At 37.6% G+C, this 25,161-nt stretch overlaps 2 protein-coding genes across 2 annotated transcripts; both read left to right on the top strand.

The window, feature by feature from the left end:
• The first annotated feature begins 487 nt into the window (after positions 1-487).
• LOC128603776 (transient receptor potential cation channel subfamily V member 1) lies at positions 488-18,549 on the top strand. Its single transcript, XM_053618451.1, has 16 exons — positions 488-1,094; positions 6,558-6,764; positions 8,293-8,444; positions 8,557-8,709; positions 9,486-9,623; positions 10,043-10,332; positions 11,725-11,901; positions 12,138-12,305; positions 12,442-12,564; positions 12,649-12,719; positions 14,141-14,306; positions 14,456-14,522; positions 14,609-14,955; positions 15,482-15,597; positions 16,413-16,513; positions 16,644-18,549. Exons 2-16 carry the CDS (start codon positions 6,589-6,591, stop codon positions 16,748-16,750), a joined length of 2,352 nt encoding a protein of 783 aa, XP_053474426.1. The 5' UTR covers positions 488-1,094; positions 6,558-6,588; the 3' UTR covers positions 16,751-18,549.
• A 1,474-nt stretch (positions 18,550-20,023) lies between these two features.
• On the top strand, positions 20,024-22,943 carry LOC128603780 (transient receptor potential cation channel subfamily V member 1-like). Its single transcript, XM_053618458.1, has 2 exons — positions 20,024-20,302; positions 21,786-22,943. The coding sequence occupies exons 1-2, from the start codon at positions 20,182-20,184 to the stop codon at positions 22,076-22,078; spliced, it is 414 nt and encodes a 137-aa protein (XP_053474433.1). The 5' UTR covers positions 20,024-20,181; the 3' UTR covers positions 22,079-22,943.
• The last annotated feature ends 2,218 nt before the right edge of the window (positions 22,944-25,161 follow it).

The raw sequence follows: 25,161 nt of genomic DNA, 5'->3' as shown, positions 1-25,161 counted from the left end.
AAGGAGCCTAAAACTGAACCCTTTTCTGTTTGATTTTGTTCTATGCTGTTTTAAACATAGAGAGGACCTTTCGTAACCCTAACATTAACCTAACAACTAGAATTTGATAATAACATAGGTTTGGGGTTTTTAAAACACATTCCAAGTTCATGTAAAACAAAATGTTTTGCGTTACATCAAATTTCCCACTGGTTCCATTGAACTGTTTTCAGTTTTGCGTAGACTGTTTCACTTGTGCAGTTTCTTTTCCCCAAATCACATGAGGGTGTTGGGTCTGACATTTGTATGTGTGTGTGTGCCCTTGTTAATGTGCAGAAATGGGTAATGTCGTGCTCTAAGAAAACCACATCTGCAAAACACCAGCTGAGTGTGTGCTACATATCATGCAACATTGTAACACACACACAGAAAAAATATACCATTTCTGATCCTAAAATAGAACCTGTTTGATTGGTTAATGACTGAATGACATGACAACATTAAACATTGAATAAACATGTAAACCTGGACATATTTAGCCTTGCTCTTTTTAAATTTGTATCTCATTTTTAATTGAGCTAGTGATGATATTTGATAAGTGCATGTATCTGCTGTCATTATATATAAAAAAAAACCTGGTACCTAATCTTGTTTAATGAGGAAAAGGCCACTCTATTTAGATATATATTTTTATCAGCACAATGCAAAATTTACCATTTTAAATTCAGTAGCTCAACAGACAAGTCGCAGGCGTCTTATGTTGAACTGCAAAAATTAGGAAGGTCACCTAAGAGCAAATCAATCCTAAATGAGTCTGGGGGTCTCTTTGGGATTCTCTTACATCTGTGATGGACCTGAAAATCACCCATGCTCTCTCTCTCTCTCTCTCTCTCTCTCTCTCTCTCTCTCTCTCTCTCTCTCTCTCTGTGTGTGTGTGTGTGTGTCTCTCTCTCTCCGTTTCTCTCACATGCGAGTGATCACTTCCTCTTCTGCTTCATTTTTAGCGAGCCGAAAGGCTGAGTTCCAGAATAGAAGATGTTTCGAAGGTGTTAACACAGTTGGGGATCAAATTCAATTCAACTTCAGCACAGGTTGGATATTTTAGTGAGTGTTTGGTAAGTTCAAATTCCACATCTCACTACTCATCTAATTTTATGTATTTTTATTTAAATAAGCATTATCTGTGATTTTCTCTTTTATAATACAGATGTTTCATTGTCCTCCACATAAATACATCCCCAGCTTTAAATCGAAAGCCTTGAATTGTCCTATTTTAGCTAATGCTCATGGAATATGCAATTGATAAATAATTATGCACATGCCAGTGATATGTTGTTGCTATTTATATAGTTTTTTATACTCTTGTTTTTTTAAAAAAAAAATTATTATTATTTTCTTAATTATCTGCAAAACAAACACGCCATTTGATTAACAAACAACTGCCACACCCCAGTGATAGAGAGATCTGCGATACATTTAGAGTCGATCAATAATATGATATGAAAGATAAGTGCAGTAATGTGGTTAGCATGCCTGCACCCTGTGCCCATCTCTCAGCTCCCTGCTCTCATGCTAATTTATGTCATTTGGTTTGGTTCCTGGTTTTGATTTGCACTTTGATTTGAAAGTTTTTCACTAGGAGATAATGCATCTAAATCTTGATATATGAAACAGTTATTGATTCTGGCTAATGCATAAGAGCATCATGTAACAGCAGCATTAAGAAACATTAATAATTCATAACTCAGCTTGGCCTAGTAGTGCTCATAACAATCTGACCATTATCTGTTGTTTTCACATCTGCAAATGCAAGTGGCTGTTTTTACATGTTTGTCCATGGCAAATGTAGGAAGCAATCTGCCAGACACTTTTATTTAAAGCAAGAAACTGAATGCAATTATATAGCAAACATAGTATAATGTAATTATATATAATCCTATTACAGAACTGGGCAGTTCAGGGTTGTTCAAGTCCCCTACAGTGGGCTCACTGAATTATTTGCTGAATATAACAATAATGTAAATCATATGCTATGGCCTTAACGGTCACCATAACGCATCCCAATCAAACACCTCTCTACTGCCATCATGAAAACATCACAACTAAAAGGAATCCCTTATAGAAGAATAGTGTTCATCCCTTCAGTAGTAAGATATTTTATGTTGTTTTTTTCCCCATTAATTTGTCATTAATTTGCGCCACTTTTATTTTGTTAATGTAAAATTATTAATATAATTCTTGAATTATCTGTGGGCATTTCTGACAAGAGCATATGAGCTAGAACTCACAGTATACAGCTACACTATGAGGCCAAAAGTTTGTGGACGCCTGACCATTACAATCATATGTGCTTGTTGAACATCCCATTACAGATATATTCCATTATTTGCTGTTATATTAAGCTCAACTCTTCTGGGAAGGCTTAGCTGTGGAGATTTGTGCTCATCCAGCCACAATAGCATTAGTGAGGTCAGGCACTGATGCTGAGTGAGGAGGCCTGGGGTGTAGTCAGCATTCCAATTCATTCCAAAGGTGTTCAGTTGGCTTGAGGGAGGGAGTTTGTGCAGGCCACTTGAGTTCTTCCAGACCAACCTTGGCAAGCCATGTCTTCAGAGATCTTGCTTTGTGCACAGGGGTCTTGTCATGTTGGAACAAGTTTTAGCCTCTTAGTTCCAGTGAAGGGAAATTGTAATGCTACAGGATACATACAGTGAGGGAAAAAAGTATTTGATCCCCTGCTGATTTTGTACGTTTGCCCACTGACAAAGAAATGATCAGTCTATAATTTTAATGGTAGATTTATTTGAACAGTGAGAGACAGAATAACAACAAGAAAATGCAGAAAAACGCATGTCAAAAATGTTATAAATTGATTTGCATTTTAATGAGGGAAATAAGTATTTGACCCCCTCTCAATCAGAAAGATTTCTGGCTCCCAGGTGTCTTTTATACAGGTAATGAGCTGAGATTAGGAGCACACTCTTAAAGGGAGTGCTCCTAATCTCAGCTTGTTACCTGTATAAAAGACACCTGTCCACAGAAGCAATCAATCAATCAGATTCCAAACTCTCCACCATGGCCAAGACCAAAGAGCTCTCCAAGGATGTCAGGGACAAGATTGTAGACCTACACAAGTCTGGAATGGGCTACAAGAACATTGCCAAGCAGCTTGGTGAGAAGGTGACAACAGTTGGTGCGATTATTCGCAAATGGAAGAAACACAAAAGAACTGTCAATCTCCCTTGGCCTGGGGCTCCATGCAAGATCTCACCTGGTGGAGTTGCAATGATCATGAGAACAGTGAGGAATCAGCCCAGAACTACACGGGAGGATCTTGTCAATGATCTCAAGGCAGCTGGGACCATAGTCACCAAGAAAACAATTGGTAACACACTACGCCGTGAAGGACTGAAATCCTGCAGCGCCCGCAAGGTCCCCCTGCTCAAGAAAGCACATATACATGCCCGTCTGAAGTTTGCCAATGAACATCTGAATGATTGAGAGGACAACTGGGTGAAAGTGTTGTGGTCAGATGAGACCAAAATGGAGCTCTTTGGCATCAACTCAACTCGCCGTGTTTGGAGGAGGAGGAATGCTGCCTATGACCCCAAGAACACCATCCCCACCGTCAAACATGGAGGTGGAAACATTATGCTTTGGGGGTGTTTTTCTGCTAGGGGGACAGGACAACTTCACCGCATCAAAGGGACGATGGACGGGGCCATGTACCCTCAAATCTTGGGTGAGAACCTCCTTCCCTCAGCCAGGGCATTGAAAATGGGTCGTGGATGGGTATTCCAGCATGACGATGACCCAAAACACACGGCCAAGTCAACAAAGGAGTGGCTCAAGAAGAAGCACATTAAGGTCCTGAAGTGGCCTAGCCAGTCTCCAGACCTTAATCCCATAGAAAATCTGTGGAGGGAGCTGAAGGTTCGAGTTGCCAAACATCAGCCTCAAAACCTTAATGACTTGGAGAAGATCTGCAAAGAGGAGTGGGACAAAATCCCTCCTGAGATGTGTGCAAACCTGGTGGCCAACTACAAGAAACGTCTGACCTCTGTGATTGCCAACAAGGGTTTTGCCACCAAGTACTAAGTCATGTTTTGCAGAGGGGTCAAATACATATTTCCCTCATTAAAATGCAAATCAATTTATAACATTTTTGACATGCATTTTTCTGGATTTTTTTTGTTGTTATTCTGTCTTTCACTGTTCAAATAAATCTACCAGTAAAATTATAGAATGATCATTTCTTTGTCAGTGGGCAAACGTACAAAATCAGCAGGGGTTCAAATACTTTTTTCCCTCACTGTAGTTATTCTAGACAATCATGTGCCTCTAATTTTGTGGCAACAGTTTGGAAAAAGCCTACATCATCATATCATGGGAACCGTTGCTGTGGTAACAAAATACAAAGACGCTTACAATATTAGGGATCCACACAGTCCTAAAACCACCACTTAGACTTCTCATTTTTTCCCCATTTGCTTTCTGCTTTTCCATCTGTATCATAAAATTTGGCTTCCTCTTTATTTCTTGGAAATATATTAAGTTATATCTACATTTACAGTTACAGTGGGGGAAATAAGTATTGAACGTGTCAACATTTTTTTCAGTGAATATATTTCCAATGAGGCTATTCACATGAAATTTTCACCAGACATCAGTATTAAGTCAAGAAATCTGGAAATATAAAGAATTCACAACATTAAAGTCCATAAATAAAGTTATGTGTAATAAATTGGAATGACACAGGAAAAAAAGTATTGAACACGCTAACCGAATATTTAGTCATTAACATTGGGACTGAGTTTTTTTCTTATGTTTGAAATTATTGGGATATTACAGGATACACCTACATATAATTTGTAACATTTTGGAATTAGGGGTGCAAACTTTTGCACGCAACCCTAAATCTAATCAGTACAGGTACACTAATATAATCAGAACAGTATACATACTCATATAAAGAATTAATAAGTTTAATTTATCTAGCACTTGGTATAATAAAGCTGAAGAAATGCTGTTCACAGCCCAATGAAACTAATCTACTCTGGTGAATCAGTAAAAACACTGGGGCTTTACTGAGTAGAACAGTACTAATAGAAAACTTCAAGAATTTAAGTTAAAAAAAAAAAAAAAAACAGAAAAACAGTCACCAAGGAAGCTTAAAATAACAAGTATGTTGCGACAAGCTACATTGAGATTATATCACAATATAATAATAATTTTCTTTATAACAGCCAAGGCATCATTTAAAGCAGAATACATGAAGACTGTTTCAATCGCTACTATTTCAATTGCTTTCAGATTATTATTGCCATGTGAAATCACTTACAATATTTATTACTGATAACCTTCATAAATGGTACGTGATAATCATGATGACAACCAGCATTACTTAGGCTAGTACGTGAGCCTAGCTAGCTAGGAGCTGACTAATTAGTTCATGAATTAGCATGAATGAAGGAGAAAGGTATCTTGCTAGCTAAGTCTGAAGGAGAAAGGTATCATTCTAGCTAAGCTACTAATTAAGCTTCTTCCTCCATGTGCTAAAACACACATATTTATACACATGTACAGTATTTACTTTAGCACTTATCCAGTCCTCTCTGTTTTCCTTTTTGGGTTTTTTTGTTTGTTTGTTTGTTTTTTTACTACTGCTTGTAGCCCATTCTGTAGACAGACTAAATCATGCTAACTAACAGGCATTTAGAAGTTAGCAAGATAGCACCCTACATAAATAGCCATGATCAGTTAAGCCTAACAGCATTTGCTAGGCGTCAATAAATGAATACAATCTCTGGTTATACTGTATGTTTCAGATAACATAGCTAACATTTTACTTCATGATAGAAACATTTGAATTTCACATTTGTAAACCAGTTGCTGTTTCTCTGTATTAAAAGCTATATGTATTATTGGTAATACTTTTAGCTCTGGGTAATACACAAAGTCGCTCGGCCACTGAGAGTACATTGTATGAACACTTTAATATTATAATTTTCAAAAAGTCTCATAAGAAAGAATGGTATACGTTTGTACCCTTTAAAAAAGGTTCCTCAATGGTCATATAGATGGGTTTAGGGTTTTAGCTTTCTATCTTTCTAAAAAGAACCTCTGCTGTAGGGTTTGAAATAGTAAAAATGCAGCATTTGGAAAGCTAAAATGTCTGACCTTTTATTCAGCAAATAGACATATTTTGGGACATACCCCATGGGTTAGTTTGTGTGAACAGTGGTTGTGGCAATGTTATTCAACAAACATATGACCTCAGTTTCAGTTTCTTCTTTTTTTTGTTCCTTTGCTTCCTGCCTCACAGTTTATATCTTTAGTATGGGGAAAAGCTTCTTTTTTCACTCTAAAATGTATTATATTTAGGCAAATTACACTGCCCAACAAGAAGCAAACATCTTATACAATAATATATTCAGAATCAGTAAACTAATCTGGCCTACAAATGAGAATGGAAATGAATATGACTTAGAATTTATTGTTTGACTCAATAACATTTCTAATATTTGTATTTTTCATCAACTCATGTGATGAACCTAAATTTTCCCTTCTTTACTCAGAATTGTGACACTAAAGACAACAAGGAAAAGTATGGAACCCTTTTCTTTGGACACAGATGACAGGACGGATGAGGAGAGGACTAAGACCAAAGCAACCAAAAAGGATCGTCAAGCGTATGGAAAGGCCAAAGCACCAATGGATACTGAACTTGCAGAGGATCATGGTGATTTTGCTTGCCAAGTCCGAATCAACCTGAACTTTTCTGGGTGAGTAGAAGTCATGTGTCTATTATGTACCTACAGCATGTGTGGTTAAAGTAGTAATAAGGTATTCATTCCATCACTTGAATACCAAGTGTAACATGGTTTATATGCTGGATTGCCAAGTGGCATTAGTGTCTCTCACTGACTGACTAATAGACTGACAGGTGATAATGTACATTTAAGATGTGGTCCAGCGACCACCAATAAACTTAAAAGAGGAACAGGTGAAGGAAACTCATGTTATTTTCACAACTAGTATTCTAACAAATCACACCTTTTGTGCTACAATTATTTGTACCACCTGTGGTAGGATTGGATAGTAGTTCTTCTTTACCAGCAGTCGATTATACAATTGAGCAGCCAGACTCAAGGGATGTCCAATAAGAGGGAAGTGAAAGAGATTTGCCAAAATATGGGTGGGGAAAAATGTGGCTGGTGCATTGCAAACTGTACAGTTGTGCTCATAAATTTACATACTCCTTGCAGAATATGCAAAATGTTAATAATAAGAAAAATAATAAGAAGGATCATAAAAATTGCATTTTGTTTTGTATTTAGTACTGTCCTGAATAAGCTATTTCACATAACAGATGTTTACGTATAGTCCACAAGTCCTAAGTGTGAAAAGAAGGCTCTCAACACCATATAGCCACCGTTGGATAGGGGTCAAATATGCAGAAAATGCTGGAAAAGCAAAGAAGGTGCAGGACCTGGAGGATTTTTTTGAAGAACAGTAGGTAATTTAACTGCTCACGACGAACAAGAAACTCATGAACAACTATCACAAAACATACAAACAGTCGTTAATCATCCAGGTAACGACACACAGTATTAAGAATCAAGCGTATGTAAACTTTTGAGCTGGATCATTTGTATAAATTCAGTTAGTGTTGTGTCTTGTGGACTATATGTAAACATCTGTTATGTGAAATAGCTTATTCAGGTCAGGACTAAATAACTAACTAAATGCAATTTTTATGATCCCTCTTATTTTTTTTATTATTTAGATTTTGCAGATTCTGCAATGTGTATATAAATTTATGAGCACAACTGTAACTGTCTATCTACAGTGATATGAATGACGTGTTGAGTTAAGTATCCAGTCCAAGTCTTAACCAACCATAATGCAGAAGGCAGAATTTGTCAGAATATAGGTGGGAAGCCACATTTGCATTTGTTTCTAAGTACATTTGGGTGGAAAACACCATTCCATTTAAATGCAAAGATACTGGTACTGTACAGAGTTGGCTTCCTGATCTATACATTGATGTATAGAACAATTCATTAATTGCACATGCTTAAACAACATCACAGGTTAGGAAACTATTGTATTCATGTTTAGAACTTGAAGGTTTATGGGCTTTGTAGGTATATAGGTTCCTTTCCAATTGTTCATGTTACTAATAACTGAAATGAAAATAATAATTACTGTATATTTTCCAAAAAATGTATATTTAGATAATCAGATGTGGGTCAACAACACATCCATAACTAAGTGAACATAAAGGGTTCATGTTTGTTCTTTCTGCAGTGACATACAAGGGATAAAAGCCGAACCAGATCAGCACGAGAGGTTTGACATTAAGAGGCTTTTTGATGCCGTGTCCAGTGGTGATGTCACTAGGCTGGAGAGCCTGGAGGAGTATCTGCTTAAAACACATAAGAAGCTGACAAACAATGAATGTAAGAACTATGTGTCAAACTACACATATATGTATAGAAAATCAGTGCACTTACTTATAGTTGAGGATTATAGTAACAATAGGATTATTGTCCCATGTCCCATGTCCCTTAGATCGGCCCAATGGGAAGACAGCCCTGATGAAGGCTCTGCTAAACCTGAAAAATGGAGATAACAAAGCAGTGGAACACTTGCTGGGTATCGCAGATAGAATGGGACATCTGGATAAGCTAGTGAACGCAGCATATACAGATCCCTACTATGAAGGTATGAAAATTTGAAATTGTTCTGTTAATGTCAGTAGCATATATTACCAAATTTGCATTTCTACCTACCCTATAGGTACACCATTATTATGCAATATGTTGCTCACTCACCTGTGCTGAGAAAGGTCCACCACCTAAATAATATCTAGTCCAGTGGGGGTTTCTTTCCATTCAATCACAAGAATTGAGATTTGGTCACAAATGTCTCCAATTCACACCAAAAATGTTTGGTGAGGTCAGGTTCTTCCACTCTGCATTAACAAATGAACCCATCATACTGTAAAAAGAAAGGCCATATTGTGAGGCCATCCCCAATCTACCGCAAAGCTGTATGCTGTTATGACATCACTAGAACATCGTTTGAACCAACCAAAAAACATCTCTAGACCATTATTTCTCCCCAGCACAGTTTTGCATTTGACATTACACTCACCAAAATTCAGACTTCCATCAGAATGCCTGTCCATGACTTCACAGTCCAGCTTAACCACAGCTAGTGTTGTTCTGATCTGAGAGAGTAATGCCACCATCCCCATCGAGACAGCAAGACACAATATGCTGTTTTGGTCACATGACCACAACAGATTTGGCATCATCAGGATTCAAACTTACAATCTCCCAATGCTAAGGTCATTACTTTTCTGCTCTGCCACTCAAGAGCTTCACATCTTAACACGTATTGGAAGAAGAAAATGCTAGCTCTAACTTCCACAGGTGGGTAGCTGTTGTGCAATAGTTACATACGTACAAGGTGTTGTTTTTGTGTGATTTGTGAAGGACAGACAGCTCTTCATATAGCCATTGAGAGGAGGAACAAGCGTTATGTTGAGCTGCTCATTCAGAAAGGGGCTGATGTCCATGCAAAGGCTTGTGGGACATTCTTCCAACCACTTGGTGAAGCATGTTTCTACTTTGGTAAGTGACGGTGAGGTAAAAAAAAAAAATCCCTTGTGTTATAGGAATGTTTACTATAATAGCATAGAATGTTTACTATAGGAAATTATAGTAGTTATAGAGATTATTCTAATATTTTGTGATACTGGATATTTGATTTCTGTGAGCTATAAGCCACCATCATCAAGATTAAAACAAAAAACTGCTTGAAATATTTCACTTTATGTGTAATGAATCTAGAATATATGAAAGTTCCACTTTTTGAATTAAATTACAGAAAAAAACTAACATTTCCCTGATATTCAAATTTTTTTAAATGCACCTGTATATATAAAACCATGTTTTCTTTGTAGCTTAATCAAGAATATACAACATTTCACATGTTCATTAATAAATAAATAAATAAATAAATAAATAAATAAACTAACTCTTTTCCACAGGGGAGCTTCCTCTTTCTCTGGCAGCGTGTACTAATCAGAAAGACATAGTGGACCTGCTGATGGATAAAGCAGACGTGAGGCGTACGGACACTCTGGGCAACACGGTTCTTCATGCGCTTGTGATGGTGGCTGATAACAGCCCTGAAAATACAGACTTCGTCATTTCCATGTACGACTACATTCTTACCAAAGACGCCGCTAAGAATCCCAAAGAAAAGAAGCTGGAGGACATTGAGAACAATCAGGGACTTACTTCCATCAAGCTGGCTGCGAAGCTAGGAAGGATTGGGGTAAGAGTGTATCAGTACATGAAAGGTACTATAAATGCTAAATAATGAGTGACTTGATCAAGCTTCCCGGCTTAAAAAAATGGGGTACAATTCACAATGAATGTGGAGTTTATGCAGTTTATTCAGAGATTATCAAAGCCTTCCTGGTATCCACATTTTTGGCTGTGTTAGAAGCTGGAAAAGAGCATGTGGTCAGGATAGGGGGAATCTAGGACTGGCTTGAGGAACACTGATTTGTTTTAGTAAAGTCTTGAACAATTCCATATTTATATTGGTGGTTCCTGATTTCAAATGGCTTATTCATTCTATTCAGTCTTGTGATGTTTTCCCCCTACAATTTCATCAGAAAAAGAACAGGAAAATATTGTCTACTACAGCAGTGTAGGAATTACACATGACTGTTCTTCAGACATTCTTCCTCTTTTTAAGATTCGTACCCTAAGGCAGCAGTTACGCATATGTGTACCAAACTCATTCATGCATTAAATGATAAAGCTTCACTCCAAGTGTCTCTCCCACAGTGTTATCACATGTAAAGGTATCTGTGCCTTAACAATTAACTTCAATAGACATTGTCATAAAGTAGTTTCATTTAAAAATTTAAATCCCTAATGAAGAAGCCAGAGACAAAAGTGATAAGGAAAATCTCCTCTTCTGGGTGATACTGGATAGTGTGATGATAGATCATTACAATATACTACTGTAGAAGAGTAAAGGGTGTTGAAAGGATGTTCAGTATGAGTATGCTGTGAAATATTGTGAATAGGCATCATGGAGCATAGGTCAATCTTTATGATTACAGCAGCGGTTCTCAGGTATAAATCTACAATATCCATGTGAGATTATCCACTGAAGTAAGAGTGAGACTTGGCTATATGAACTCACCAAAACTGGACAGTTGAAGATTAGGAAAATGTTGCCTGATCTTTTTCAAGTTTCAGTGAGCCCGTGCCCACTGTAGCCTGAGATTCATATTCTTGGTTGACAGGAGTGGAACCAGATGTGGTCTTCTGCTGTTGTAGCCCATCTGCCTCAAAATTTGGCATATTGTGTGCTCTGAGATGCTTTTCTGCTCACCACAGTTGTAAAGAGGGGTTATTTGAGTTACCGTAGCCTTTCCTACGTAGCTCAAGCAAGTCTGGTCATTCTCCTCTGACATCTCTCATCAACAAGGTGTTTCCCTAGTAGAACTGCTGCTCACTAGATGTTTTTTGGTTTGTTTTCACATGTTTCTGTGTAATTTCTAGTGACTGTTGTGTGTGAAAATCTCAGGAAATCAGCAGTTTCTGAAAATTATTAAACCAGTCTATCTGGCACCAATAACCATGCCATGGTCAAACTCATTGAGATCACATGAAACATACTACATGTTTTTTTTCTTTTTTCCTCCAGTTGTTTGAACACATTCTGCATCGCGAGTTCCCGCAAGAAGAGTGCAGGCATCTGTCCCGAAAGTTCACAGAGTGGGCGTATGGCCCGGTGTACGCTTCACTATATGACCTGGACTCTGTGGACTCCTACGAGCCAAACTCTGTCCTGGAGATAGTTGTTTATGGCACAGAAATACCTGTAAGAGAAGTATACTCTGCAGTAATAAGCCTTAATTTGCCGATACACTTAACTTTGCTGTAATGCACACTATGAACTTACTGTACATATTCATTATTTATGAATTCGGCTGCTAATTGTTTTGTAAATAATGCAGTCTTTATATTCAAGCCAATTACAATTAGACTAAGAAGCATTCTGTACAAACATCCAGGTATCCTGAACAGAGTTGGTAATGCTTTGGTCTCTTGTTTCAGAATCGTCTCGAGATGCTCCAAACTGAGCCACTTAATAAACTGCTGGAAGACAAATGGAACAGATACGCCCACCGGATATTCCTCTTCAAGTTTATTGTTTATATCATATACCTCATCATCTTCACAACTGTGTCTTATTACCGTGAAGAAGGAACGAGTGAAAAAAGAGTGAGTCGAGGCCACAGCTAGTCAGATCGATTTGGACAAATAATGAATCATTTTTTAAAACTCCTATGCACGACAAATATCACCTTAACATAAATGTCTTATCATTAACTGATCTACATTTTATTTGTCAATCTAGCCCCCATTTCCAATTAAGAAATATACTCAGAAAAACGTTGAGGCAAATATTCCAGATGGCTACTTACTGTTTGTCGGACAGGTCATCATGGCTATCGGATCACTCTACTTCTTCATCAGTGTGGTGTGTATCATTTACTTGTGTTAAAAAAATATAAACATTAATTAGTCTAACATTAGTCTAACGATGACTTATGATTTCTTGTAGCTGATGAATATAAAGAGAAAGCGGCCAAGTCTGAAAACACTGCTGGTAGACGGGTATTCTGAGCTGCTTTTGTGAGTGCTCGAACTTTTTAAAAAATATATTTACATACAGTATATAGGATAAATTTTGACTGTAACAAACAGTGAAATTGTAGATCGCAAATACGTTCCTAGTGACACAGGACATCATAAAGTATATACTAACTTAGATTAACTTTTTTTTTTAATTTTTTTTTTTTTTTACCAATATCTGTCCTCAAACACGGAAATAAATACAGTGGACATAAAAAGTCTGCACACCCCTGTTAAAACTGCAGGTATTTGTGATGTAAAAAAAGAAAAAAAAATGAAACAAAGACAAATAGTGTCAGGTCTCTTTTCACTTTTAATGTGATATATCAACCAACTAAATTTAGGAGAAAAAAAAACAAATGGAAATATTTTATGGAAAAAAAAAGCTCAAAACATATAATAATATATTAATATCTGCTTGCACAAGATCTGTGGTTTGACTGGGTCGTTCCAAAACATCGATCTTCTTCATCTGAAGCCATTAATTTGTTGACTTGGATTTGTGCTTTGGGTTGTTATCCTGCTGGAAGGTCAGAAGATTCCTCCTATCTTGACTAGAGCCTCAGTGCCAGCTGAAATGAAGTAGCCCCATAGCACCACGCTTCCACCACCATGCTTCACTGTGGGTATAGTGTTCTTTGGGTGATAAGTTGTCTATTTTTTGTGCCAAAAATATCTTTTAGAGTTATGCCCAACAATTCTACCTTGTCTCATCAGACCATAACACATTTTGCCACATGGTTTGGGGGTGACATTTTATTTTGTGAGAAAGGGTTTTTGTCTAATATGGAAGAATATAAGAGCTTGTTGTCACATGTAGAGAGTAATCAGCACTTGCCAGATATTCCTGCAACTCCGTAAATGTTTCCATAGGTCTCTTGACATCCCTCAAGTACGTTTGAGGGATGTCATGTTCTTGGTAATGCCACTGTGGTGCCCCATTTTCTCCACTGGTTGATGATGGTCTTTACGGTGTTCCATGGTACATTTAATGTTTTGAAAATTCTTTTGTAACCCTCTCCTGATCGATACCTGTCGACAGTGAGTGTACATGCTTTGTAGCTCTTTGTGGACCATGGCTTCAACAGCCAGATGAAACCAGGAAGATGCCAAGAAAATTGTACAGAAACAGTTGATCTTTATTTGGGAATAATCAGAATTTCTTCATTGAGGACAGCTGTATGATAATTCTTGCCCCATTAGAAAAGGGTGTGCACACTAATTCAGCCAGGGTATTGTACGTTTTATTATTTTTTCATAAATCGTTTCTATTTTAGTTCTGTTTGAATTTTGTTGGATTCTACATAACATGATTTATCTTGGCTTAATCACAAAAAATCTGCAATTTTACCAGGGGGGTGTAAACTTTTTCTATCCACTGTATATGCCACATATTATTTTCATGTCTTCTGGTACTGTAGTTTATTGCAGGCTGTATTCTTTATCATCTGTGCGGGGCTGTATTGCGGTGGGATGAACGAGTATCTTGCCTTCCTGGTGCTCAGTGTGGCTCTGTGCTGGGTTAATGTGCTCTACTTTTCTAGAGGAACCCGACACATGGGCATCTACAGCGTTATGATCCAGAAGGTGACTGATTTTCTTTTCTTTTCGCTAAAACGAACACTTCCTGACTAACACGTTTGACGGTCGTACACTGTGGCTCTGTCCCCATCTTAAACTATTGAGGATCTCAGGTTAAGAATACATATTCTGACTCCTTTCAATTTGTTTACTAGATGATTCTTAGCGACATCTTGCGCTTCCTCTTCGTATACGTGGTCTTTCTCTTTGGATTTTCAGCAGGTACCATTTACTCAATTGTCATTCTCTGCTCCACAAATGGTCATCCCAGTCACTAAAATGTTTCTTTTCTGTTGCTCTCCAAACAGCTGTCGTGACTCTACTCAAAGATGACCCTGAAGAGCTTAATGGACCAGCCCAGAATAACCGCACGCATGGGCGGTCTTTTTTTACAGACAATCCGAACCCAGCTGAAGGCTGCAACAAACCCACCTTTAAAACCATCGCCTTCACCACTCTGGAGCTGTTTAAGTTCACTATAGGCATGGGCGACCTGGAGTTCACGGAGAAGTACGAGTATAAACACGTATTTTATGTGCTACTTATAACCTACATTGTGCTCACGTACATTCTGCTGCTGAACATGCTGATTGCTCTGATGAGCAAGACTGTGGAGAAGATGTCCAAGGAAAGCACCGGTATCTGGAAACTACAGGTATATATGCAGCATCCAGCGGAATTATTGGCACCCTCATGAAATGAAATAAGAAGTTTAAATTATTTTATGAAAATGGATTATATGATATTTTAAGCTGCTTGATGGGTTTTTTTTATATCCACTGTGGGGATCAACAACCATATGTCTCTTTTTGCTTATGTGCATGCTCATATTTATATCTGAAGAAACCTGGAACCTGAGAGCAATTTGATAACAGATTTTTTTCAAGAATGATAAATTGTTCGCCTTAAAAAATCTCTTATGATTGCGTGTAATGTTTACTTTATAAAAATCAATTGTATGAACCGTGCCAAGCTTGACGGACATTACCTCAGGTAGAATGGGTAGGGGTGAATCGTTTATCAGCTCTGTAGTTAACTAAAATATGTGAATGTGGTCCCATTATTAGACCAAAATTTGCAACTTATAACAGGGTATTTGTTTAACTTGTCAGTCCTTGGTAATGATGTCACATATTTTATGCCAGTGAACAGTGTAACAGTAAATGTTTGTGTTTTCCCAGCGTGCCATCACCATATTGGATCTGGAGAGATACGCATGCTGTCTGAAGAACAAGTTGCGCTCAGGAGTAAGGAGGAACCTGGGCAAAAGACAGGACGACTGGCGCTGGTGTCTCAGGTTAACGGAAAATTTTTTGTAGCTATAGATGTATAGATAGTTTGACAGGAAATGAAAGGGTGGCATGGTGTGGTATGTCTGGAACAATTTAGAGGATGGGTTATCAGTTCAATGTAATGTTATCTGAAGTAATAGAATTAAATGTAAAGAAAGTACAGAATATTAGTCTCATTTGTTCCTAATGCATTAAAATTACTCTAAAGTAGAATTTAAAGAACTGGATCTCATGGGAAAAATTTATATGTATTAAATGAAACAAAAGTGTTGTGGTCGTATTTTGTTCAATATCATACCAGTAAGGTTGAATGAAATACCAATATTTAATGTTAATATATATCCTTAAATCCTAAAACTCTGAAAACGGTAACCAATTTCAAACAAATGGAGACGTGTAAATTCGTATACATTTACCTACAAAACCATATTAAAATAAATCCTGACTTCTAATTTAATCTAAAATGGTACTTTTTAACTCAAGGATGGTTTTGATTAGCAACTTCCACTTTTCATTCAATTACATTTCAGTTCACCTTCATTTGTACAGCACTTCTAACAATACACATGATCATAAAGCCGCTTTTACAGAAATCCAGATATTGATTTTAGACCCCAGAGGCGAAGGTGGCAAGGAAGTATTTTTTTGTGTACAAGTGTGTAGAAGGATGGCACTTGGAGCAGTCCCCTGATCGCTTTGATTTTACAATACACTCTAAACATAACACACTCTAAACATAATAATTACTGGTAAATTGATTATCACCAACCAGTTGCTTTTAGATGGTGGGCAGTAATTGGTGCATTTGTGCATTTTGCAGAGTGGAAGAAGTCAACTGGAAAAAATGGAACCGCAACCTGGGCATCATCAGCGAGGATCCTGGAGAATGCAACACAGTGATGCAGACTGGACCTCAAAGAGGTAATCATCATTGAAAAAAATCTATGGTTCAAAATAAATGCCTATTAGTATGTTGACAAATTTAATGCTTAGCCCTTGAGGTGTAAGAAATGTATGCTTTGATACATATGATGTGCATCACTCTCTCCAGAGCCCAGCCGGCGTGGGTTCCTACGTGAAATCAGCCGACGGAGGCCCCACACTCGTATGGTCCCGTCACGGCAGGAGACAGAACCCCTGGCATCTAGTCCAGTGTAACAGAACTAGGAACTATGAAAATATATTTGAACACTGATCCAAGCTACATTTTGTCTGATGCACATTTCAATTGCTTAGGCAATCATGGAAGCTTTGGAGGACTTTTATTTTTTTCTGAGAGCACTTAGAGCAGGGGTGTCCAATCTTATCTGGAAAGGGCCGGTGTGGGTGCAGGTTTTCATTCCAACCAAGCAGGAGCCATGCCTGATTCCACCTGTTTAATCAGTTGATATTGGCTTTCAATAGACTCAGGTGTGGCTTCTGCTTGGATGGAATGAAAATCTGCACCCACAGCGGCGCTTTCCCGATAAGACTGGACTTACAATATATATACATACATATAAGTACATATATATTTGCACATGGCACGATCTAGTGCAAATAACTCTTTATTAATACATTTCTGACACAATTTTTTTTTATATTCAGCCACGAATGAAAATAGCCTATAGAGGTCAGCAACTAGCAGCTCACAGACCAAATCCAGTCTATAGACTGTAAGGCCAACCAGTGAAACAGGAAATCTTTCCCTTTCAAAATTGACATTCATTTATTTAAATTCAAATCATCACATCAAACTAATTCTGACACTGAATATTTCATTGAGTATTGGGGTGTTTTTTTTTTTTCTTTCTTCAAAATATAACAATATAAAAAAAGATAATAAAAAAGAGAAATATTTGCACTCTAATCCAACAGCTTTGGTTATAATGAGGCAGTCAAAAATGGAGGAAGAAATATTAGCATTATATTTATCGAGTATATTATATATCGAATATAGTAAGCTGCGAGGTAGTTCATAGAACAATTTTTCTTTGTGTATGTACACAATTTTCAAGTTGGTTAACTATATAGCTAGCTCTGTTGCTAGTAACCAAACATAGGACAGCTAACAAGTGTACATTAGTAAGTAAAAGTACATAAGTAATAAGATGGCTGTAACTTACATCTATACGAACACTAATTCCCAATGTATAGAAGCGTTTTAAAAATTTTATCAAGGATTTGATTGAAAAATCTCAAAATGAAATGCAAATGCACTGATAGTACATTGGTGATTGTAGAATTGGTAACAAGTACATTTTAAGAGCCTCTCAGACTTATATCAAAATAACATGGCACCTCCTGGCCATTAATTTGAGTGCTCAGGCTTGTTAAAGTGTGGAAAGTGTTACTGCAGCAGTTTTGCCACATCCTTTTAAGCAACATAGGAGCAGAAAACTTTTGAAAATCTGAATTAGTGTTGAACACATGACAGATAAGTGCTACTGCATGAAATATAAGAGCCGTTCAGGTTGCCGTGTGCAAATACAGGCCATGCAATATGGGTTTATTAGTGGAAGGTAGTCAGTGTGAATGGTTGGTCGTGTTTCATATTGCATATTCATAGAATATGAAATAACTCCTGAGAGCAAAATTGGAGCCACTTCTTTAGTCTAAAGTTTTTGCTGACTTAAAGGTAGGTCACTTTCATTTTAAATGCACATTAAAATCAATACATCAGTGTTGATATTGTCTTCAACTGTGTTTTTGAGGATTAGTATGCTATTTAAATAGAACTTACTTGGTAAAAAAAAAAAAAGAAAGAAAGAAAGAAAGAAAGAAAAGAAAAGAAAATATGTAATGGCAACATTTCTTTGTAAAAAGTAAATGTTATTCTTAGCCACACTATGTAAATATTATAACCTACTCAATGATCCATATGGAAATTACACACTGACAACATTTTGGATATGAATACTGTGTTTTTACAACATGTCATTTGTACAGTTGCAATAAAGATCAATATAAAGAATGGCCTCATTGTGTACGGTGAAGTTAATGGAAGACTTGCTTGGTCATGCTGCCCTCTTGTGGTATGGCGGAGCTGCTGCTTGCAATTCACTGTAAAAAGCGCGATGAAGAGACAACGTAATGGGTGCTTTTAAAGATATTTGCAGTGACGTGCGGTGAGGTTCGTGGCTGGGGAGGCACTGACTCTTTCAAAGTCAGATGTACAAATATATGAATTCAACAGAGTAGCATAAATTCACCATTCAACTGGTTGCTTGCACATTGACTACTGGTTATGTTTCATATCCCATATCAGCATTCTTTACACACACATAGGTAAGGTAAATATTTGGCCAAAGAAGAACCTTAAATTTATAGCGGCTCCGAGAGAGAACATTTGCTCTGCACCCTTCGTGTGTTCTTAATTTGCCATCACAATTCCACAATTCATACTCATTCAATACAAATGAAGGTGTATATACAGTCCACAACAAAAAGACAAATGTAGTTTTATTCTTTAAAATAACTTAATTTTTTTCTTTGTACTCTTAATTTTTGTCTTTGTACTCCTCACCTGGTTGCTATCACACACGCTTGACACCATCTGAACCAAATAAGTTTATCTTGGTCTCATCAGACCACAGGACATGGTTCCAGTAATCCATGTCCTTAGTCTGCTTGTCTTCAGCAAACTGTTTGTGGGCTTTCTTGTGCATCATCTTTAGAAGAGGATTCCTTCTGGGACGACAGCCATGCAGACCAATTTGATGCAGTGTGCGGCGTATGGTCTGAGCACTGCCAGGCTGACCCCCCACCCTTTCAACCTCTGCAGCAATGCTGGCAGCACTCATACGTCCATTTCCCAAAGACGACCTCTGGATATGACGCTGAGCACATACACTCAACTTCTTTGGTCGACCATGGCGAGGCCTGTTCTGAGTGGAACCTGTCCTGTTAAACCGCTGTATGGTCTTGGCCACCGTGCTGCAGCTCAGTGTCAGGGTCTTGGCAATCTTCTTATAGCCTAGGCCATCTTTATGTAGAGCAACAATTCTTTTTTTCAGATCCTCAGAGAGTTCTTTGCCATGAGGTGCCATGTTGAACTTCCAGTGACCAGTATGAGGGAGTGTGAGAGCGATGACACCAAATTTAACACACCTGCTCCCCATTCACACCTGAGACCTTGTGACACTAACAAGTCACATGACACCGGGAAGGGAAAATGGCTAATTGGGCCCAATTTGGACATTTTCACTTAGGGGTGTAGTCACTTTTGTTGCCAGCGGTTTAGACATTAATGGCTGTGTGTTGAGTTATTTTGAGGGGACAGCAAATTTACACTGTTACACAAGCTGTACACTCACTACTTTACATTGTAGCAAAGTGTCATTTCTTCAGTGTTGTCACATGAAAAGATATAATCAAATATTTATAAAAATGTGAGGGATGTACTCACTTTTGTGAGATACTGTATATACTAACTTTTTTTTCTTTTCTTTTACCAATATCTGTCCCCAAACACGGAAATAACTAGAGTGGACATAAAAAGTCTGTGTGACGTCTGCAAATGTATTGTCACAATTTTTAAGTTGTTTTGTGTATTGGCCTGTATAAAAGGAACAAATTGAATGTATATTTGAGGGTGCAATTGCTTGATTATGCCACTCATTTATGTGAGCGCTAGTAGGGCTGCGCGATGCTTCCGCTTCTCAGACAGAGAACAGCTTGCTGAACGATCACAATTAACATCTCCTGTGTCTGATTTTCCTTCCAAAACAGGTTAGTAGTGTGTGATATTTTGCTGCAATACATTTCTAAGGACTTTTAAAGCCTTAATTATGTTGTTCTGACAACGTTTTATGTGTAAAACAGTGGTTTATTCAGTTGAGAGACCTTGAATTGAAGTGTATCTAGCTTCCGTGTAAAAAGTGTAAGCGACATGGCAGCCTTCAGACATTGACATTTATTTTGTTTATGGTCATTGCTCCTGGACATGTGCACCTATCTCTGTATTTGTTAGAGCTAAAGTTTATAAAGTACAGTTATTTCAATAGTTGTGTATATATAGTTGTAATGTGTTGGTAAGGTTAAAGAGACAGAGGTATTTTTATAATGTAGGCCTCTGTATTGTTTTTATATTTTGTATTTGAAAATGTAGTAAAAGTGTGAAACAAGTAGGCTTAACAGTATTAAAGCTACTGGATGTATATGATTTCGGAGCTGGTAATAGCAGTAATTGTGAGTCATTGTACCAGTTAAGACTGGGATAGGTGAAGTATTTCTGTTGAACTTAACAACAAATTTGTACATTTATATAATTTGTAAAATATGTTATTCCAGCGGTTTGATATATTAACCTCCATGCTGTAATGTGATGCTAAATGTGTAATTTGTTACAAGGAATATTATTGTCGAAGTGGTTTAAATGAAGAAGGGAAAAAAAGATATATTCTGTTTAATAAAGACAGAGAACAGCCTGCTGAGCGATCACCGCAGCGCGTCAGCACGTTGAATTAGGGCGGCGCGACCTGTGAGAGCGAAACGGGGGAGAGAGAGAACACACACACACACACACACACACACACAATACGTCTCCTGACATAACACCCCACCCATAAGAGTCAAATTCATTTTGACTACTTTAACCATCTATTAAGCATAAGCTCGTGAGAGGGCATCTGCCAAGATGTTTTCTGTACCCTTCTTGTGGCGAATGTCCAAGTTGAATCCTTGGACCACCAGAGACCATCGCATCAACCTTTGATTAGAATTTGACATACGCATTAGGAAGACAAGTGGGTTATGGTCAGTATATACTATTATAGGTAAGGTACTACCACCTACATACACCTCGAAGTGCTGTAAAGTAAGAAGTAGCGTTAAATCTTCCTTTTCTATAGTGCTGTAATTTTGCTGAGTTTTTAAGAACTTTTTAGAAAAGTAACATACTGGGTGGTCGATCCCAGGCTCCTTTTCTTGCAGCAATACTGCACTGGACCCTATCACGCTGGCATCCACCTTGATTTTGAATGAGCGGGTAAAATCAGGTGCAGAGAGAACAGGGACACTACAAAGATCATCTTTAGCTTACTTGAAAGCTAGATCACACTCAGAACTCCAAGTGAATTCTCTAGACACACTTTACAAGTTAGTCAGAGGACACACCACTGAAGAAAAATTCTTGCAAAAGGCTCTATAGTATCCCACCATCCCCAAGAATCCCCGTCACTAAAATGTTTCTTTTCTGTTGCTCTCCAAACAGCTGTCGTGACTCTACTCAAAGATGACCCTGAAGAGCTTAATGCACCAGCCCAGAATAACCGCACGCATGGGCGGTCTTTTTTTACAGACAATCCGAACCCAGCTGAAGGCTGCAACAAACCCACCTTTAAAACCATCGCCTTCACCACTCTGGAGCTGTTTAAGTTCACTATAGGCATGGGCGACCTGGAGTTCACGGAGAAATACGAGTATAAACACGTATTTTATGTGCTACTTATAACCTACATTGTGCTCACGTACATTCTGCTGCACCCTCATTGGCACCATTCATGAAATGAAATAAGAAGTTTGAATTATTTTATGAAAATGGATTATATGACATTTTAAGCTGCTTGTTGGATTTTTTTTTATATCCACTGTGGGGATCAACAACCATATATCTCTTTGTGCATCCTCATATTTATATCTGAAGAAACCTGGAGCCTGAGAGCAATTTGATAACAGATTTTTTTCAAGAATGATAAATTGTTTGCCTTAAAAAATCTCTTATGATTGCGTGTAATGTTTACTTTATAAAAATCTATTGTATGAACTGTGCCAAGCTTGACAGACATTACCTCAGGTAGAATGGGTAGGGGTGAATCGTTTATCGGCTCTGTAGTTAACTAAAATATGTGAATGTGGTCCCATTATTAGACAAATTTGCAACTTATAACAGGGTATTTGTTTAACTTGTCAGTTCTTGGTAATGATGTCACATATAGAATTTAAAGAACTGGATCTCATGGGAAAAATTTATATGTATTAAATGAAACAAAAGTGATGTGGTCGGATTTTGTTCAATATCATACCAGTAAGGTTGAATGAAATACCAATATTTAATGTTAATATATATCCTTAAATCCTAAAACTCTGAAAACAGTAACCAATTTCAAACAAATGGAGACGTGTAAATTCGTATACATTTACCTACAAAACCATATTAAAATAAATCCTGACTTCTAATTTAATCTAAAATGGTACTTTTTAACTCAAGGATGGTTTTGATTAGCAACTTCCACTTTTCATTCAATTACATTTCAGTTCACCTTCATTTGTACAGCACTTCTAACAATACACATGATCATAAAGCCACTTTTACAGAAATCCAGATATTGATTTTAGACCCCAGAGGCGACGGTGGCAAGGAAATATTTTTTTGTGTACAAGTGTGTAGAAGGATCCGTGCCGTGACCCGGATCTTGCTGTACTATCACCTTCAGGCCTGATGCATCAATGTACTCGCTGGAGTGCTGAGACTGGCAAGGTGGACTAGGCTGTACTGGGCTGGGCTGGGCTGGGCTGGTGCACAAGGTTAAGGCTGGCTGAAATACTCTCCCCTATTTCCTGAGCCAGATCTGAAATGATGCCCCCTAATGACTCAGGAGTAACGACACGTTCAGTATCTGGGCGCGTGATTGGTGTAGAGCTAGCTGCTGGACCTACAGAAGCACCGATCACTGAACCAACTGCATGCACATGGTCAAGTCCCACATTAGCTTTGGCTCTCCCTCTCCCATAACAACGAGTAGTAATTTCAGACACTCCCTCATTGCGATGTATTTCAGGTCCACCACCCCTGCACAATGGGAAAGTGACATTAGATTGTTTCACAGGGCTGAAATTGTCTTGGCCAATATCCTCTAACATGTTTCAAATGTAAAGTGAAAACACATCAAATGTGAAAACGACTGTGAATGAATATGCCCCAAACAGCAAAACCTTAACCAACGGGCAAATGTTCAAGTATACGTCATACACGCAGGGAAGTATATGAAATAAAGTTAACTCAAAACAGTTCACTATCAGAATGAGGACATCAATCGAAAAAAAAAAAAACTGAAACGCTCCTTTTCTTGACAAAAATAATTTTCTCTCTCACACCACATAAGTTATCAGGCACGGTTTCTTATTTAAAATGCATCTACAGTCACTTATTATATACTGTTCAGATAAAGGATACGATGCTCGAAGGTCACTGAAGCGTCCTGGTGTGCTTTTCACAAAGTCTCTCTTGTTTAATATGCAGCAACGACGAACGAAAGTACTCCGGAGGAAAAAAAGGTCAAAGTTGAAGTAAATTAAACTCTTTACCGTTCCTTTAAGATTCAATAGTTTGTCCTGCGATGTCACACGCCGTTCATCTCACTCGTGCGCCCTCCTTATGCACGAACACGGAGCCGCAACGAACGACGCTGATGAGGAAGACAGCCGGGAGAGAAGATTGGTGAAGCAGGCGAGCCGTCACATGACCACGGCATTGGCGAACCGCTGTTTGATGATCCAAAATGGTCGCACCACCAAGTGTAACCGGTTGTAGTCTGCGTTGTGTTTTATTTTATCTATATATATAAAAAAGAAGAATAGGCGGACAGCAACTGGGTCGACTCTTCATTTATTCTGACAACACAAACAAGCAGTCTCCCTGAGTGAATCAGTTAAACTGTGCTCTATAAAATAAACATGATGTGCGATGGTCACATGTTGAAACAAAATACAAAAAAAAATCACTCAAAAAGAAAAGGTAAAACAACCAAACTAATCACACAGGTAAATAAAATAACATTATGCACACAAATTAAAATGAGTACATAAGTATATAAATGATGATTTAAATAAAGATGAAACAAGATTACTGAGAACTCAAAATTAAACCTACCTCTCCCGTTCAACCATAATGTGAAAGGGAAGAGGAGGAACCAAAACGGGAAATTACACAGACTAATGACATCATGACAATTAAAAAGGAAAGTACTCACAAATAGACAGTTACTATCAGGTATAAATTTCCTTTTGTGTAATTCTACACATTAAATTTATGGAATATTTTCCATACCCGTTACACTACTGCATGAAATATAAGAGCCGTTCAGGTTACCGTGTGCAAATACAGGCCATGCAATATGGGTTTATTAGTGGAAGGTAGTCAGTGTGAATGGTTGGTCATGTTTCAAATTGCATATTCATAGAATATGAAATAACTGCTGGAGCAAAATTGGAGCCATTTCTTTAGTCTAAAGTTTTTGCTGACTTAAAGGTAGGTCACTTTCATTTTAAATGCACGTTAAAATCAATACATCAGTGTTGTCTTCAACTGTGTTTTTGAGGATTAGTATGCTATTTAAATAGAACTTACTTGGTAAAAAAAAAAAAAAGAAAGAAAGAAAAGAAAAGAAAAGATGTAATGACAACATTTCTTTGTAAAAAGTAAATGTTATTCTTAGCCACACTATGTAAATATTATAACCTACTCAGTGATCCATATGGAAATTACACACTGACAACATTTTGGATATGAATACTGTGTTTTTACAACATGTCATTTGTACAGTTGCAATAAAAATCAATATAAAGAATGGCCTCATTGTGCACAGTGA

Source organism: Ictalurus furcatus, chromosome 28, assembly GCF_023375685.1.
Source record: "Ictalurus furcatus strain D&B chromosome 28, Billie_1.0, whole genome shotgun sequence".
Taxonomy (NCBI): Eukaryota; Metazoa; Chordata; class Actinopteri; order Siluriformes; family Ictaluridae; genus Ictalurus; species Ictalurus furcatus.
This window is presented reverse-complemented; position numbering and strand designations above follow the sequence as displayed.

What these genes read in the sequence shown, in the direction of transcription:
- LOC128603776 (XM_053618451.1), top strand. Translation starts at nt 6,589, where the DNA reads ATGGAACCCTTTTCTTTGGACACAGATGACAGGACGGATGAGGAGAGG. An exon ending in GGGTATTCTGAGCTGCTTTT is followed by an intron (nt 12,720 to 14,140) that starts GTGAGTGCTCGA and finishes CTGGTACTGTAG; the next exon opens with TTTATTGCAGGCTGTATTCT. An exon ending in CCGGTATCTGGAAACTACAG is followed by an intron (nt 14,956 to 15,481) that starts GTATATATGCAG and finishes GTGTTTTCCCAG; the next exon opens with CGTGCCATCACCATATTGGA.
- LOC128603780 (XM_053618458.1), top strand. Translation starts at nt 20,182, where the DNA reads ATGCCACTCATTTATGTGAGCGCTAGTAGGGCTGCGCGATGCTTCCGC. An exon ending in TGATTTTCCTTCCAAAACAG is followed by an intron (nt 20,303 to 21,785) that starts GTTAGTAGTGTG and finishes CTCTCCAAACAG; the next exon opens with CTGTCGTGACTCTACTCAAA.